At 53.2% G+C, this 16,537-nt stretch overlaps 4 protein-coding genes and 1 non-coding gene across 5 annotated transcripts; 1 reads left to right on the top strand and 4 right to left on the bottom strand.

Annotated features, from left to right (window-relative positions):
- On the bottom strand, positions 1-2,224 carry PV07_04134 (uncharacterized protein). The gene is made up of 2 exons (XM_016390918.1): positions 1,427-2,224; positions 1-1,337 (listed from the first exon to the last, which is right to left on the bottom strand). Exons 1-2 carry the CDS (start codon positions 1,857-1,859, stop codon positions 136-138), a joined length of 1,635 nt encoding a protein of 544 aa, XP_016252820.1. The 5' UTR covers positions 1,860-2,224; the 3' UTR covers positions 1-135.
- Positions 2,225-2,445: 221 nt separating this feature from the next.
- PV07_04135 lies at positions 2,446-2,546 on the top strand. The gene has a single exon. It is a non-coding gene; the product is annotated as a tRNA-Ala (tRNA).
- A 122-nt stretch (positions 2,547-2,668) lies between these two features.
- On the bottom strand, positions 2,669-4,803 carry PV07_04136 (uncharacterized protein). The gene is made up of 6 exons (XM_016390919.1): positions 4,641-4,803; positions 4,423-4,582; positions 4,265-4,364; positions 3,658-4,203; positions 3,271-3,610; positions 2,669-3,210 (listed from the first exon to the last, which is right to left on the bottom strand). Exons 1-6 carry the CDS (start codon positions 4,689-4,691, stop codon positions 3,076-3,078), a joined length of 1,332 nt encoding a protein of 443 aa, XP_016252821.1. The 5' UTR covers positions 4,692-4,803; the 3' UTR covers positions 2,669-3,075.
- Positions 4,804-13,926: 9,123 nt separating this feature from the next.
- Positions 13,927-14,825, bottom strand: PV07_04137 (haloacid dehalogenase, type II). Its single transcript, XM_016390920.1, has one exon. The coding sequence runs from the start codon at positions 14,722-14,724 to the stop codon at positions 14,005-14,007; it is 720 nt and encodes a 239-aa protein (XP_016252822.1). The 5' UTR covers positions 14,725-14,825; the 3' UTR covers positions 13,927-14,004.
- Positions 14,826-15,219: 394 nt separating this feature from the next.
- On the bottom strand, positions 15,220-16,257 carry PV07_04138 (uncharacterized protein; the record flags this gene model as incomplete). Its single annotated transcript, XM_016390921.1, has 2 exons — positions 15,220-16,146; positions 16,198-16,257. 2 exons carry the CDS (start codon positions 16,255-16,257, stop codon positions 15,220-15,222), a joined length of 987 nt encoding a protein of 328 aa, XP_016252823.1.
- Positions 16,258-16,537: the final 280 nt, after the last annotated feature.

Below are 16,537 nucleotides of genomic sequence, written 5' to 3' on the forward strand. Positions count from 1 at the left end.
TAGAAACGTCAGTGTCGATTTATCAGGGGTATTTGACCAGACTCTATAGGGTTCAATCTATTTGAAATGCTGAGGCTGGATCTATAAACTGAATGAGAGCACCCGCTGGCGCTCCCAGAAATCGTGTGGCTATCATCATACATTCCTCGTTGCCGCATCACCGGGACGGTACCTTTGATCCCGAGCATGGTTTCTATGACCACCCCCAGTCCCAGTATCATTCAGCAAGGGCGGAATCTCCTTGTTCAGCAGCGTCGTTGCGCTATCGGCTGACTCGTCCATTCTGGCCTTGAACCCACCTTCCGATTTATCCTCTCCCCTCTCGGGCCATAGGATCTGTTTGTTCACGATTGCCCGTATCATGAACCCAACGACAACAAACCACACAATGATCAGCAAGACTGTCATGATGCAGCCAATGATTCGAATGGCACCGACGTCGAATGCCTCGGCTACAGCAAATGTTGCCGTCGTAAGAGCCGTCTGTGGGAAGATGAAACTAAACCATGTCATGGCAAAGGGCATTCGGTGCTTTTCGTGCAGACAAGCGATGTTAGAGAGCAGGCTGACAAAGAAGAACCACCATGCCAGACCCCAAAGCCAGAGACACATCCAGTTGCCGACCAACTTCAAGATCTGGGCGGCAAGCACACCTGGCACGTCCATAAAGGTGGATGTGGGAGAGGAGGCAATGACACGATGCAGGTCATCGGCCATGCCGATGGTCCCACTGACTGTGAAGGCCGAAGGGCCGACGGAGACGAACATGCCCGGCCGGAGTGGTTCGGCGGGGAGTTTTTGCGTCATGAGCCGATATACAAAGGCCGAGTAGATGGTGAGTGAGACGAGAAAGCCAATGCCTTGAATCGTGAAGCCGCCGACCAGTATCCGAATCGCCTCCTTGGAGCTTAGTGCCTTTTCGGCTATATTTGCAGCATGGGGGCCGATGATCAACAAAGGATATGCTGGGAAAATCCATATTGGAGTCATTCGGGCAATGGTGAAGGTTTGTGTGGACCAGAGAACGAGGTAGATGGCAATGCTCAAGGCGATGGCCAGGCCGCAATCAAACCAGTAGAGGATCAAGACGGTCCGGTTGAGCCAGAATCCGACATAACCCGAGCCGTATTGGACAATATTGATCAAGATGGTGCCAAAAGAGACGGCAAAGGCGGGCACGAAGAGTGATTCGGTCGGGTGAGTAAAGCTCGCCCGGAAGGTCCACGGGTATAGCGTGAATCGAGTTATTATCATGGCCCAAATGAGTATGTACAGGACAATGTTGAACAGGAAGACGACAACACCGATGGTATAGAGCCCATGGAAGCGGTATGGCACTGTTGCATAGAGTCCGCAGTCAGAGACAGCTATTTTCAAGGTGGGGGTCGGAAAGAGGCACAAAAACAAGGAAAGCGAGAGACTGTACCGTTGTGTAAAACATTGGCGATGCCCCCAGTCGCCATTGTGAGCGTGAACCACGCCCAGGTAACATGTTTCATCCGCTGCGACCAGGAGAGGACCTTTGGGTGGTCATCTGGGGCAGGCTCGGCCTTGTTTGCCTCTCGTTCCTCTCGGTCTGGTATTGCAGTCTGCGAAGCCTTGCGTGGATCAACCGTGCTGTCGCGTGGCGACGCATCATTGAAGTATCTCGATCGATTAGAGCGGTGTTCGGGGTCTTCCACGATAGGCGTCCGCCAGCCGTCCTGAAGGTAAGGTGACCTTGTCTCGGCGCCCTGGTGTGGATCATAGTCGCCGTGATACCGCTGATTGACAGGGCGAGCTCGCGGCGTCATGGACCCAAGGCGCTGGGGTGGTATACCAATCGAGGAGGGGCGTGAAGAGTGAGCCACCGACGACATGTCCACTTTTTATTCTGTTTCAGCTAGATCGTATGTTCCTGATCGACCCCACGAACCGGGCGCAGACGTAGACGAGCATCAGAGTTCGGGATAGTCCATAAGAGTTTCCGGGAGGCTGTCGTCACCGGTGGCGACTGTCGACAGCCATGATCCAGAGGGAGGAGACCACAGCACTGAGGCCGCAGCTTCACTCAGAGAGATTGAAGATTGGGATAGTGAGTCGGACGGAAGGACATTGCCGCTCGCCATGGGGGAAGGACAGGCTTTATTGAACCTTCTCAGGTGAAGACCAAGAATGGAATCTTCTTGCCGTGTTTCCGTGGTTAGTGAGCGTGTTGTTGGGCAATGCGGAGGCAGGTGTGTCGTGTAAGCCTGATACTGCACTGTAGATCGGCCGCAGTGTGCCAAATCTCGGACAGAGCGGGTCGGAAGGTGGCCGATTACGCTATCACGAGGCGGAATAGATGCCACGATGCCACCAGAATATTAGGAATTATGTACTGTAGGCACGAAAATCTGGTAGGAAAATAGCGGCGAGTAATCCGGTGCAAAAACCCAACGGAACCGCCTGCTAGAGGGATAAACGGGGCATATGGTCTAGGGGTATGATTTTCGCTTCGCATCAACGCCCGCAAGGGCTGGCCATGTGTGTGTGAAAGGTCCGGGGTTCAAATCCCCGTGTGTCCACGATTCTTTTTGCCGCGGGGTTGGCATTGGTGGGAGGATGGTCGTCTACGACGTAGGAGGGGGTTCTTTTTTTTTGCCTCTGAAAGTGCGGAGCACTGGACAGACAGAAACGCAAGGACAGGAAGCTGATTGGCTGACGGGAAGAGCGGATTGAGCCGCGGGTTCAACTCGCATGCGCAGCAGTGGGAAACAGGAAAGCTCAATCAAAATACCAGCCTCGAGCAGACAGCGAGCAGGTTGCATCAACAACAAGAGAATGGACCCAGATTAGCTCATCTCATAAGTGAACAGTACCATCTATTTCACCGGGTGTGTATGTCCCAGGAGGCCACCAGAAGAGGCAGATGGTAGAACAGAAACCCAGCTAGGACGAAACGGATGATAATACTTGTACAGGTAGGTCGACTGTTGCACAATGGATATATCGTTGTATGGCGCACCCAAGGAGTTACAACCGTGTGCCTCCCCCTACGTGCGAGACCCTGAGTGATTATCAACCATTTCAACCGCGAAGCCAGCCATTGGGGGCTCAGATACCGAGGGTAAACTCCACGCCCACGTCAATGTCCCGTGCCATTTTGACAATTTTGGAGAGGTCCACCACCTTCTCCGCTGCGGCTTGCAGGTCGATGATGGAGAAGATCTTGAGACCCGAGTTGTTGACCTGTGTCATGGCGGGTTAGCGGTGATGCCAACAAATACGACCGTCCCCAAGAAAACTCACCAACTCAGCCGCCTCTTTCATGTTGGTGCCCTGCAACCGACAAACAATTGGTAATCTCAAGTTCATTTGTTGTACAACATGGATCAAGCCCGACGCGATAGCGTCACACCGGACAATACCGCCAAAAATGTTGACAAAGATGGCTGTCACCTTCGGGTCGTTGGTGATCAGCTCGAAAGCGGATCTGATGGCTTCCGGCGTAGCACCACCACCGACATCCAGGAAGTTTGCAGGGGAGCCGCCGTTGATCTTGATGATATCCATGGTAGCCATTGCCAGCCCAGCGCCATTGACCAGACAGCCAATATCACCGTCCAACTTGATGAAGTTCAGACCGTGCCTGTGATTTTGTCAGTAGATGCTGTACACTCAGCTAGGGTGACATACTCTGCAGCTTTCACCTCATCGGGATCCTCTTGTGATGTATCTCTCCAGCTGAAGACCTCCTTTTGCCGGAACTCGGCGTTATCATCAAAGCCCAGCTTCGCGTCCATGGCTAACACTTGGTGGTCACTGGTCTCGCTGAGAGGGTTGATTTCAATCTGGGTGGCATCCTTCTCCATAAACACCTTGTACAGTCTTTGGATTGTGTTCTTTGCATCTTCAATGCACTGTTCACTGAATCCGAGCTCGGTCGCAATATTCCGCGCAATCTCGTCGGTGACGCCCTTGTCAATATCTATAGGCGTGGTGATGATGGCGTCGGGAGTCTCTTTGGCCACGGTCTCAATATCCATGCCGCCTTGGGACGAGGCCACGATGACCGGCGACTGGGTGGAACGGTCCATGAGGATGGCAAGGTAGAATTCTCGGCGCGCAAACTTGCGTTCACAAATGTAGACAGAGTTGCAGATGCGGCCTCGGGCGCCCGTCTGCTTGGTGATAAGCTTGTGCCCGATCATTTGACTTGCGAACATCTTTGCTTCCGTGGGTCTGGTTCTCAGTCAGTCAGCCAGCTCCGGCCATGCTTCAGCGGCGGTTGGAGCGAGCATACGAATAAATCACCCTCACACCACCTTTCAAGCCATTGTCGAAAGTGCCTTTGCCTCGGCCACCTGCGAGGACTTGGGCTTTTATCACCATATCATCTCCATCTGTGGTGGCTACGTCAGTGTTGTCCATGCAACCGAGTCCTCCATTGCCTGCGCATACCGATCTGTTTGGCAATAGTCTCAGCCTCTTCCGGTGTTCGAGCAACCTCTCCTTTGGGAACTCCGATGCCATAGGATCTGAGTAGGCTGGCAGCTCGATATTCGTGGATGCTGAGATGTCTCAATTGTTGTTGTTGGACTGAGCTCCGCACCGGGGTATCCTGCCACTCCGCGTTAGAATAGCTTTGGAAAAGCCAATTGAAACATTGCAACACCTACTCTGACCGCCTTCAAGGCCAGGCCCAAGTTACGGCGACCCAATCTGTACATGTTGCCCACAAGACGAGAAAAGAGTGACTTGGGGATGGGAGACGCAGAGAGAGATGGGACCAGATACTGCGTTACAGATCTCGGCAGCTTCGCAATCAGGGTTTCGGAGCTGATTGGTGGCTTGGAAGCTGGTTCTGCCGAGCACGGCCACAGAATGCGCCACAGAGCAATTCCACCCGACGAGCTCTTGGCGGCTCAAGAGGCGAGGAGGAGGTGAATCGATGCCGAGCTGACCTCGCGCCTCACCCGGCCGGCGCCGCTTTTAGACACCGCTCACCCCTTCTCACCGACCCTCACCTTTCACTTACCTTTTACTCACCACACTTACCCACGACCCCCTCGCTCTGCCCCCTCGACGGCTATTTCTGTCTTCGCGCTGAATATAGATCCGTAGTCTATAGCTGTCCATAGTCACGAGTCTCGGAGTCTAGTACGCGGGTCGCTGGGTACCCTCGTACCCGGCCTACTATCGACCTAGAAATGGTCCCCTTCCTCGTCCTGTGAAAGGGACGTTTCCCTCATAGCACTCTTGGTCCGGGAAGGCCTTTACGGATGTTCGTCCTCCTCGCACCCTCCCTAAACTTTTTGCATTACGGTCCTATATCTACAAGGCCTTAACCCGCGTGAGGGGAGGTGCCCGGTAGTATCATACTAAATGTTGATAGATAAGTAAGTTAAACCTCCCCAACGAGTCCTATATTTCACTAATAAGCGAAAAACTAGGCGACCCAAAAATCGACGCATCTCTCACATCCAGACGTACACTCGCAACGATATGGCGCAGAGACTTGACTACCTTCTGTCTCACATCCACTATTGTCACCTTGGCTTTACCTAAGTAGTCGGGGAGGATAAATAGGAGTCACATTATGCCTCGCACCTCGTGTCGCTAGCTACTAAAGGATGTGGAACGCTGTCATATAGCCACACCCTCGTCTGTCTTACGTACTCTCCCTTTCGTCTCGGGGAAACGAAACTCCTTGCCGCTCAACGATTGTAGTCGTGGGCCCGAGACTTTGACCCCTGGAAAGAAGTGGATGAGCAGCTCGAAGGTCATGGTTGGCCGATGCCGTGTCCCCATCCCTTGTGCGACATCAGACTCGAGAACGAGGACGATCTCCGGTTCCATTTCATCGATGATCATAGCTTGAGCCGGACACGGCCCCGCCGTGCAGCGAGCACGAGTTGCTCTGGCCCTCGAGGATGCGACCCCCTTGCTCTCCGATCACAAGACCGCCAGCCTGACGATACTCGATCGTCAGGAAAGCCGTCGACCTCGTCCGAGTGCGCCGATGTCTTCGATCGCGAATTCTCGCCGCTCGAGAATTCTTGCTCTTCGTTCATCTCGTTCAAGAGCGGGTCCGGTGCTTATTGTGGCAAATAGTAGGCCCTGGGTCAAGCCTGGGAGCCGACGGGCTCCTCGGACGTTCCAGATAACGATTTAAATTTTGACACTCCGCTTGATCAGTATATGTGGTCGCTTTCGCCTTCGCCCTCCCCTGCGCAAGGAGAGAACTAAGACTGGGAAGGGAAAGAAGGGAAAGAAGGGAAAGAAGGGAAAGAAGGGAAAGAAGGGAAAGATATAAGGGGGTTCGATCGATACGCAGGATGGACTACACAGTCCCCTCACCACAGCTGGTCCCTCCTTTGGTTATCGGCACCGATACCCATCATCTGCAGAATCCCAAGCGGGCTGGTCCACTCCATTCCAGAGAATTATGTATCCTAGAGAGGTGCTGTTTGCAAATTTGAGGCGGATAGTAGAGATCCCCGTCTGGAAAGTCTTGTATAAGGACGTCTCCGAAGCAGTTCAGAATATTGTGCAGAGTAAAAATCATTCCACGGTTAGACGCCCTCGATCTCGTATGTGCCAATCGGAAGAGGGTTCGAACCGTGTTGAAGAGCGGTCCGATCCACCTCTGGATTCGGCGTATTTAGAAGGTCGAGCAAAGTAGGCATATTACATACGAGTATAAATCTAAAGCCTTGATAGACGAGAAAGGCTGTCTTTTTCCGCTGAGGCGTTTCCCTCTAGGTTGACCTTGGGACTTATCACGATCCGTATTGCACTGCTAGATGGGGACGGTGATTGGTAGCGACGAAGCGGCTCGCCACGCCGAGTGTGCTCTACCAATAAGCTGCTGGAGCTGTCGAAGAGTGAGTAGAACCAATGCTGGCTGAGAAATGGAAACTGGTGCTTCTCAATGCAATTTATTCTCTCTCATATCGAACAATCCCGGTCACTATCATGCATCTTGTTATGCAGGCCTCTTTTCGTGACCAGCAGACCTAGACCGGGAACAATCAGAGCGAGTATAGACGCACTCAACCCATTGTCAACGTTTCCGTTGTCTCCGACTTTCCTGTAGACACATAGCTCAATCCAAGATTCAAGAAAACAACTCTTAGCTCACAGAATGCTTGGAAAAATCTTCGAGGTGCAGCGCCATAGTCGACATCTTATCGTGGTTCGGGGTATTTGCATTGCATATCTTGTAGATACGAGCCTAACTATCCAAACCTCTTACTCCCAACGCCTTAACGGCTTCAACATTGTCATCAGCCACTGCCAGTATTAATGCTGTCCGGCCATTATCGTCTTCGATGTTGATATCAGCATCCGAGGGAATATAGCCCAGCATTGAAGAATCGGACCCCCTTTTCCCTTTGTCGCAGCATGGAGCGGTGCAGTTCCTTCGTCGTCAGGCACTAAGGGGTTGGCTCCGTTCTGCAACAGTTCCTCTGCCACGATCTCGTATCCAGTACGTGTAGCCAGTAGAAGTGCCGTCTCTTCACAATTATTTCTCAAGTCGCTGTCCTTTCCACATCGACTCCTTCATGCTGAAGGATTAATCTGGTGATAGATAGGTTATCGTAGGTTGCGTGCAGCAAGTGCGAGCCTTGGGATGTGACTACTGTAGTATTCAACTTGATCGTCTCACTGTGTCAGGTTAGCTTAAACATTTCATCATTAAAGTTTGTTCCACTTACAACGCTATATTTTAACTAATATAGCTCAACTCCTCAAAAATTTCACTGGATAGTCCCTTTTGGGAGAAATCGGGGTTTCGCGGGACAGAACGCGATGATGAATCAACTTCTTGAGATAGTCCCTCCTAACGTGGATAAGGACAACTGCCAACGGACCGCCATCGAGGGTCTCGGAGGCGTGGGCAAAACTTAGATGGCGCTGGAGGCCGCTTTCCGTATCAGCAACCATTACCCAAATTGTGCCGTTTTCTGGGTTCTGGCAGTGGATATGACTAATTTTGAGAATACCTACCAAGAGATTAGCCAGAAGGATAAACCGAGGCTGCGACAGACACGCTGTGTGGGAGCTGGGATCTTTACGCTTTTAAATGTCGGTACTCAGCCAAGCCGCTGCTCCGTGAACAGCCTCTGCGAAGTAAGTCAAAAACTAATTGGCCCTGCGGCTTGCAGACCTTAGCGAGGGCAGGCGAAGTTGGTTGGCCCGAGGGGATCAGGCAGAGCAGAGCTTTTGGCGACCCCGCTTCGAATCTTCACCTTCATCCCACCTTTTCAGCCTCACTGGCACATTATGAGCTTTCATATCTACATCTCCCCCAAAACACCTAGGTAGTCTACATGGCCGGCCCTGAAGAGAACAGCTTAGGCTTTCGCGGATGGCTTCGAGCTGCGGTTTCGCGAAGCAGGTCGCCGTCACCGTCGCCACCCCAACCATCAGCCCGCCGACCACCGCGGGATTCCCCAGCGCCAAGTTCAAGACCGCCCGGAAGCTTGCCAGCACCTAAACGTGACCTTTGGAAGGAAGCTTTCGAGGGGGCCAACGGCAAAGCTAAAGAATGGGTGGTTAAACATGGTTACGGCACCTCGAATACAAAACCGGCATCGGAACATATTCAAGACGTAGTGGCCATGGTCAAACAGCTGGAGTCAAGCTGCGATGACAAGAGCTGGAAGATCAAAGTTGGCAGCCAGCAGATCGTGTTCCGAGAATATGTGGCCGACGTTGTCAATTTTCTGACATCGGCTGGGGACGTGGCCATGGCCTTCGCTCCACCACAGGCTAGCGCTCCATGGGGAGTCGTAAAGGGTGTCTTGCAAGTAAGTAACCGCTGGAGGCTGATCAGTGGTCATCCAGGCTTTAAACTGAAAATGAGAGTATAGACGTCTGTGAAAGGAGCAGAGCAAGTCTGCGCCATCCTCGGGACCGTCGAGAGGGTTGTGCGCATTATACGTCGAGGAAACGTGTACGAGGTCTTGTATAGCGCAGAAAATGCACAAAAAGAAGCAGTGACAAACATGCAGGATGCCTTGCTTGACTTGTATGCTGCTTCAATTGAATTGTTAGCCGAGGCAGACTACTTGTTCAGCGAGGGAACCGCAAGGCAAACGCTGCATGCAATACTCAACCCAAACAAAGCGCAAGGCCTGGTCGAAAACTTGGTGAAGATGGAAGACCGGCTTGCTCTGGAGGTCCAGGCCTGCGAAGCTACGCGAAGTGCCAAGGCCAGTACCGGATTGTCAGAAGCAGTCGAGAAGATGCAGGATTTCCTCCGCAAGATGAATTCACCGCTCACACGCGTGGATAACACGGTGGCGGTGCTACTGAAGAAAATTGAGAAGGCCGAACGGGAGCAGCTTTTTGACGACATCAGTCAGGAACCCTTCGGTAAGGTGCATGAAAAAGTGAGTGAAACAAGACTCGCCAATACGGGGGATTGGCTGTTGAAGCATGACCGTTTTCGCGAATGGGAACGGTTGCCCTATGCTTCCACAGTAATGCGGCTCCAAGGGAAAGGTATGCCCATCCAATTTGACCTCGCCCCTTGACACGACTCTAGTAAACAGCGTGCTTACGCCTACTAGTGGGGTCGGGAAAGACGTACCTTACAGACTATGTCGAAAACGACATTGCGAGCTCTGAAAGGTTTGCATACTTCTACTGCAAGCGAACAGGCGCGGTCAACATGGACCCCATGATTATCCTTAGAAGCATTGTTCGCCAGTTGTACTGGGAAGACAGTACCTCTGAAGGAGTTTCAGCGAAGCTTGTCCAGCAGTGTGACAAGGCTAAGAAGAAAGGAACCAAAGACTTAAGCTATGCAGCATGCACGGAACTGATTTTGGATTCGATGGACCAGCATACGAGGACGATCATTATTCTGGACGCATTGGACGAATGCGACAGCTCCGAACACAATCTAGCAGAAGTTTTCATTGATCTCATGAACCGGTCAACAAAGCCTGTCAAGATTTTTGTATCCAGTCGACCACGAGATACCGCGAACTCGTCTGAGGGCGGTTCGATGATTACCATTGAGGCCGAGGAAAACAAAGTCGATATCGAAAAATATCTGGAGGAAAACCTATATTCCGGCGACTGGTACAAGGATCGTTCACGAGATCTGCAATTGGAAATTTACGAGGTGTTCAAGCTTCGCAGCCAGGGAATGTAAGATTGAAAATTCAATCCAAGCTTTGGGGTTGCTAATAATGAAAGGTTTCGATGGGTCGACTTGCAAGTCAAAGCCCTAAAAAGGTGTATCACAGACGAAGCAACTCGGAAGAAGCTCACTGAAATGCCGAAAGATCTGACTGAAGCGTACGACCAACTCTACAACAGCGTGAAAGAACGCGACAGCAACGATGTCGCGCTTGCCGATCGTGCCCTTAAATGGGTGATGTGCTCCTACCAGCCACTGCCGGTCGACACGCTCCTGGAGGCCATTCGACTCACGCCGCAGGGAGGAGGCTTCTCCCAAGCTAGGAAACAGACCAAAGAGAATCTCTTGGCTCTTTGCCAGGATTTTCTAGTTATTGACACCCGGCGCGGTGTATGGGAGTTCCCGCATCTATCGGTCGCCGAATATCTCGAAGACAAAGTCTGGCCGATGAGAGCCGCAGACTTGCTCGTCGCGCAGGCTTCACTCCATATTGTCTTTGTGACCTTCTCCGGCGTCGATCCTGTCGTTACAATGGATCGATCAGAGTATGATCCAGACATATTGGGCGAGGAGTACGCGCCCCAGCCCATCGATATTCAGAATGCGGCCACTCTAAAAGATCCGCTCCAGATATACGCTTTTCATCACTGGCCCCTACACGTCAGGCGGTATGAAGAAGCATCAAACTCGGCCGATGCAATCAGTCCGGAGCTGTGTCAACTTCTCAAAGCTTTGCTCGGATCTCCAGCAAAGACCAGCTTACCATACCAACGGTGGATCAAGTACTGTAGCCGAATGCGTTTTGCTTGGGAGTGGCCGAAATGGCCACCCACCTCTGTCTTCAACGTTATGGACATCGACCATCTGTTCCCATCAGAGAACGCCCTCCTCATCATGTGTGCCTTCAAATTCTATGCAACTTTACAGGATTGGTGGCAGGGAGAGGACATCAGCACGGCAGCACCCATCTGGTCCGACTCCGGACTGAATCCTTTGGCTCTGGCGGCCATGGCAGGCTCCGTCCCAATCTGCGAGCACTTATCCGGAAAGGTTGACGTCAACTTTCCGCTTGCGACTTTTCGCCACGGAAGTGTGCTTGTGACAGCCATATCCTGGGGTCAATTCGAAGTTGCGAGGCATCTCATTACCAAGGCAGGAGCGGCAGTGAACGACATAGTTACGGGAGACTATGGAACCGCCCTCGCAGCCGCCGTTAACGCCGGTTCCCTCGAGTTTGTGAAGTGGCTTGTGGAAGAAGCATGTGCGAAAGTTGATGTCCAAAATGTTGGGTCCGCCGGGAGCGCCCTCGCCGAGGCTGCGCTTCAAGACAAGAAGAGTGTCGCCGAGTACCTAGTGGAAAAGGGCGCAGATGTGAACGCTAGATTGGACAGCCAGTTCGGCAGTCCTCTCGCCGCCGCTTCTTGGGGCAGCTTTCGAGGACTCGAGGTGACACAATTCCTTATCGATAAAGGAGCGGACGTCGACTTGCAGTTGACATCTGGCAAGTATGGTAGTGCGCTTGCGGTCGCAGCATACTGGGGAAAGTATGATGCCATGGAGATGCTCCTAGAAAGAGGCGCGAATGTCGACCTCCTTCTACAAGGTGGCATCTACGGCAGCGCATTGGCCGCTGCCGCGGGCGGCGTCAAAGATGTTGAGTCCACGAGGCGTCTGCTCGGCTACGGTGCAGATTTGAATTTGGAGTTGAAGTCCGGGATATTCGGCAGCGCCCTCATCTCCGCCTTGTGCGTCCCCAACCTCATGCCCGTGGTGGATGTTCTGCTCAACGCAGGAGCATCCATGACCCAGATCTACCAGGCCGGTGAGTACGGTAGCGGCCTGGCTGCCGCTGCGTTCTGGGGCCAAACTGAGCTTGTGCAACGCACGGTCAAGAAGATCGGGCGGGATCACGCTGTCGAAACACTTCGTCGAAGCCGGCATCCACAATTTACGCCGTTCGGGGGGCCTTCTTCGCACGACCGCCTAGGAACCGTCGCCTATCTGATGGCAGACTTGCGACTGGACCTTGACATAATCGATCAAATCGGTCTTGAGAGGCCCTTTATAGAATGACAAGCCTCGCCTACGCACGGTAGAGGTGGCATTTCAGCAAGAGCCGTTCAGATTTTTTTTCCCTCCATATCAATGACAAAAATGAAATCGTCCTCCGTTCACACCACCCAGGTGGACGTAATGGTTTGTTATCCAATCGTAAGATTCAGCAGTCTTCGAGTAGCCGTCAAAATTAAACCAGTCCTGAGTGATGGTTTTATGTTCATCATGCCAATGTTCGTGGGCGCGAATAGCTACTCGCTTTGGCATATTATTAGGAACTGATGTTGCAGCCATGTTCGAGGAGATAGAAGAAGAGCAATGGTGAGGAAAACAAAACAATGCGCATTTATGCCAAGCTAATGTCACGTGCGGCAACAGCCGCCATCAGGAAATCTTAAATGGAACTTAAAATGACACGAGCTGGAGGGATTGAGGCGAGCGAGGGCAGCGACGAGGGGTTCCTTCTCAATATATTTCTTTTGGCCCTGGAAGCAAGAAGTCAAGGGTGGTGCCGTCTTCTTAGGCAAGTCAAGACTCGAAATATTACGGAAACCGAGTATGCCGCTTTTGAACACATCTGAGCGAGCCCATGACATGACTGGACCAGTCCACGGCTACGGTGGCAGACTCGACGATGCACCCGACGTACCAATCAGAGACGACCAAGTCGATTTCCACCTGGCGAGCTGGGTCGCCCTCACCACGCCCCGGGGCCCAGCGTTCCAGCGCTCCGAGGGGTGAGCACAGGGCGTCATCACCCTACTTGTACAGGTAGTTCTGGAAGAAGGGAGCGCTGGCCGTCAATTTACCTCGGCTTAGCATGCCGTCTGCTCCAAAGCACGAGAAGTTCATTCTCTCAGATAGTGATCACTACCCATCTACCTTGGTGAAAGCTCCCGGCGCATACATTCTCCCCGTGGAACACAGTCTGATGGTGAGGCACTGACTGCAAGGCAGGCACATCGACAACTTCCATGCCCAACAGTCGCACCAGACTCCGCAAACTAGCGGTCCGCTTTTGTGACGGGCCGTCTCTACCATGTCCTCCGATGAACTGACCGACAAGGAAGCTACAATTCTCGCGACGAGAGGTCTTGCACGCAAGAAATGTACTCGACTACCGTACATGCGAAGTCCTGGGACCCACCGTAGCTACCGCGGGGAGCCCTCACACAGAGGACAAAGAGAACACCATCGCCTCGCTGACGCGGGGAGGATAAGGCGTTTGTGAAGGCCCATCCAACACTACACCTGGTATACTGCCCTGGTTAATCCGGACCTTCACAGCATCGCCGACTAGCTTGAGGGTCATCAATCGGAAGATTCCGAGCTACTCCAAAGCTTTGCGACGGCCACACTAGCGATGTTTTCTCAGAAAGGGAGTTCTTCGCAACCCATCTGCTCATCCGCGGTCTTGAGACGGGGCAATGGTCAGTGTGACTCAATAACTTCCGAGAGTAATGGAGCGGCGGCGACTTCATCACCCTGCCACAACTCTAGCTCTAGACGATGTTTCTCAGGGTTCTCTCGATAACATCTACGAACTTAGTAATCTGGAAGGTCAACACCTACTGTAACTTACCCGTGTCTCTGAACTTCATTTGCCGATTTACCCTCTACACGAAGTTTGCGGGCAGAGAGGATGCAGCGCGGTATCGAAAGAGCAGGGAAGCACGAATGATTGAGCTGTTGTACGGCATACGGCGCACCGCGTATACTCTGGGAAGCCCTACATATAGCCTCTACATATTTCCTGCTAACTTGCGTCCCTCCCTTTGTATTGCATCGCATCCTTCGCCTTCTCTAAAGCCGCAAAGGTGCCGTGGATCTCAGGCCCCTTTGCTGGCCAGCTCTTGCTCCACCGCATCGGCCATCTCACCCAGCGTGACGAACTTCCAGTCATAAATCTGTTCATCTCGGTTGCCCATGGTCCCCCTCCGCTCGATCCACACCGACTTGATGCCCATCTCTCGCGCGGGATGGTGGTCGTGGAACTGGCTCTGGGCAGTCTGGAGGACCTCATTCTTCTCCACGCCGAACTCGGTCTTGACTGTCTTGAGCATGTACTCGAAGTTGCGGAGGTCGGGCTTGTAGGAACCGACGTCCTGGGCCGTGATGATCCTGTCGAAGCGCACCCCTCCAAGCGGGCCGGCGTTGGTGGCCTTGAAGCTCTCCCGGTCCACGTTCGAGAGCACCACCAGTTTGTAGTACTTAGACAGCCGCTTGAGGGCATCAACCGTGTCGGGAAACGCGGGCCACCTGCCCACGGATTGCCCGAACGCCTCGGACTCTTGGGCGGACGGCGCTCCGACGCCGACTCGTGCAGCGAACTGCGGGTAGATGGAGGCCAGCAGTTGCGAATACGGCATGTCGGGAGTCTTGGTTTGCTGCTCTTTCTCCAGCTCGTGGTACAGCTCGAGCGTCTGGTCACGCGTAAGCTGTTTCGCTTCACTCAGCGAATTCAAGCCCGCGAGGATGCCTGTCTCCCAGTCGATCAAGGTTCCGTACACATCGAAGCACAGCAGGCGGAAATCCGTGAGCTTGGCCATGGATGGCAATCAATTCTGCTGCGAACCTGTATCTGCGTATTCGCTTTGCTCGGGTGCTGTGCACGATTGAGAAAAGACTGTTGCCGATGCAGACTCGCTCTTAAGTATTCCACAAATGCAATCTATTGGTAAAATCTCAATGGGAAAAATCGAAGCTTCTGCGCCCTTTGATGATCTGCGAGCGACCGGAAGGTGGAACCGGATCCAAGAACCAGAATCTCTGTCTTCTCCGCCGCCCCTGAAGCCTCGAGCCTCGAGCTTCGATGGCCATAGCAGCCAACGCCCTTGACCGACATGCGGATTGTGCGGTTAGACGCGGCTGGGGAAGGGTGCCTAGGTACGTCGCCCTCTGTACCCGAGATAACACACGACAGTCTGTCGCTCAAAGCAAGGAATCACCAATCTAACTCGTCAAAGCTACGGCAGCGAACTGCCAGAGATCTAACAGGTTGCTGAGCTATTACAAATGCCTACGCCCTTTGCTTGTATAGTGATCTATATTCTTCCATCTTGATCTTTTGCCGCCCCAAGTCCGAACATTGTGACGCTGTTTCTCCACGCAGCATCAACAACCTCTGTCAACGAAACGCCTTTAACGCCAGCGACAACTCGTGCAACTCTCTCAATGACGCAACTCTCGTTCCGCCCTTTCACCATATCCCCCTTGACGAACTTGCTTGGCTTCCGACTGGGTGGCAGAGGCGGAGCATCCTTCAGATAGTCTGCTGCAGGGCCAGCGGCTGGGATCTCGCACCAGGGAGCGTCCGTCTCGAGTTGTAGTCGGTCCAGAGGAATCGCCCGCACCATCTCGAGCTGAGCTTCAGCTCTGAAACTCACTCCATTGACACTGACGTCAAACCCCAGCTCCACGAGGCCGAGCATCTCTTCGTTTGTGCCGGCGAACGAATGCACCACGCCTCTCCTGGGCAGCCTCGGGAGAAAAGGTCTGACGATGTCGACAAAGTCGTCGTAAGAGTCCCGGACGTGGAGGAACAGGGGCAGGTCGAACGCGGTGGCGAGTTCCAACTGCTCGACAAAGGCCCTTCGCTGGACTCCCTTGGCCGCCCGATCCAGGTAGAAGTAATCCAGCCCGATCTCGCCAAAGGCGACAAGAGGCCCCTCGCCGACGCTCTGGCCCAAGAGCGATCTGCCCAGGCTGCTGAGTTCCTCGAGGCTGCTTGTTCCGTCATACAGCTCCGAGGCGTGGTACGGATGCACCCCCAGAGTCATGTAGCACGTGCCGGGGAATCTGTGGCAGACCGCGAGGTTCTGGTGCGCGCCCTTCAAGCTCATCGTGGTCAACACGACCTTTGCACACCCGGCTGCCTCTGCCCGCTCCAAGACCTGCTCGAAGTCCTCGTCATGCTGCTTCTTGCCTCGGTAGATGCCCTGGAATTCGTTCGCCGTGTATGTCACTGCGATCTCATTTCGAGGTCGTTAGTTGCGTCCTTGAGCTGGGGTGGCTATCCTTACATCTGCAAAGCGGTACCCTGGAGTCTGTCGAGAGACGGTCCGAGTTCGCTCCTGATCCATATTGACAGGTCGAAAGAATGTAAGAGAAAGGTCGTCCGGGGAACTACGCGGGTGAGAACCTCGCGGGTGAGAACCTCGGACTGGCAAATGGCAATGCAAGACCTTGAGATCGCTTTATGTGTCTAAAATCCATACAGAACTTTGCTATGACACGCCGCCTTTGGTACCCGGATGTAATGAGTCTCGGGGCATTGTGTCTGAAGTTATCGCTGAGCTGTTGCACTGTCCACTGTCGGTGTATCCAGATGGGAAAATTTGGCGGCAATAGCTCCAAGGGCGT

This window comes from Cladophialophora immunda, assembly GCF_000835495.1.
Source record: "Cladophialophora immunda strain CBS 83496 unplaced genomic scaffold supercont1.2, whole genome shotgun sequence".
NCBI lineage: Eukaryota > Fungi > Ascomycota > Eurotiomycetes > Chaetothyriales > Herpotrichiellaceae > Cladophialophora > Cladophialophora immunda.

What these genes read in the sequence shown, in the direction of transcription:
- PV07_04134 (XM_016390918.1), bottom strand. Translation starts at nt 1,859, where the DNA reads ATGTCGTCGGTGGCTCACTCTTCACGCCCCTCCTCGATTGGTATACCA. An exon ending in CGCCAATGTTTTACACAACG is followed by an intron (nt 1,338 to 1,426) that starts GTACAGTCTCTC and finishes TCTATGCAACAG; the next exon opens with TGCCATACCGCTTCCATGGG.
- PV07_04137 (XM_016390920.1), bottom strand. Translation starts at nt 14,724, where the DNA reads ATGGCCAAGCTCACGGATTTCCGCCTGCTGTGCTTCGATGTGTACGGA.
- PV07_04136 (XM_016390919.1), bottom strand. Translation starts at nt 4,691, where the DNA reads ATGTACAGATTGGGTCGCCGTAACTTGGGCCTGGCCTTGAAGGCGGTC. An exon ending in GGTGTGAGGGTGATTTATTC is followed by an intron (nt 4,204 to 4,264) that starts GTATGCTCGCTC and finishes ACTGAGAACCAG; the next exon opens with ACCCACGGAAGCAAAGATGT. An exon ending in TGAAAGAGGCGGCTGAGTTG is followed by an intron (nt 3,211 to 3,270) that starts GTGAGTTTTCTT and finishes GCCATGACACAG; the next exon opens with GTCAACAACTCGGGTCTCAA.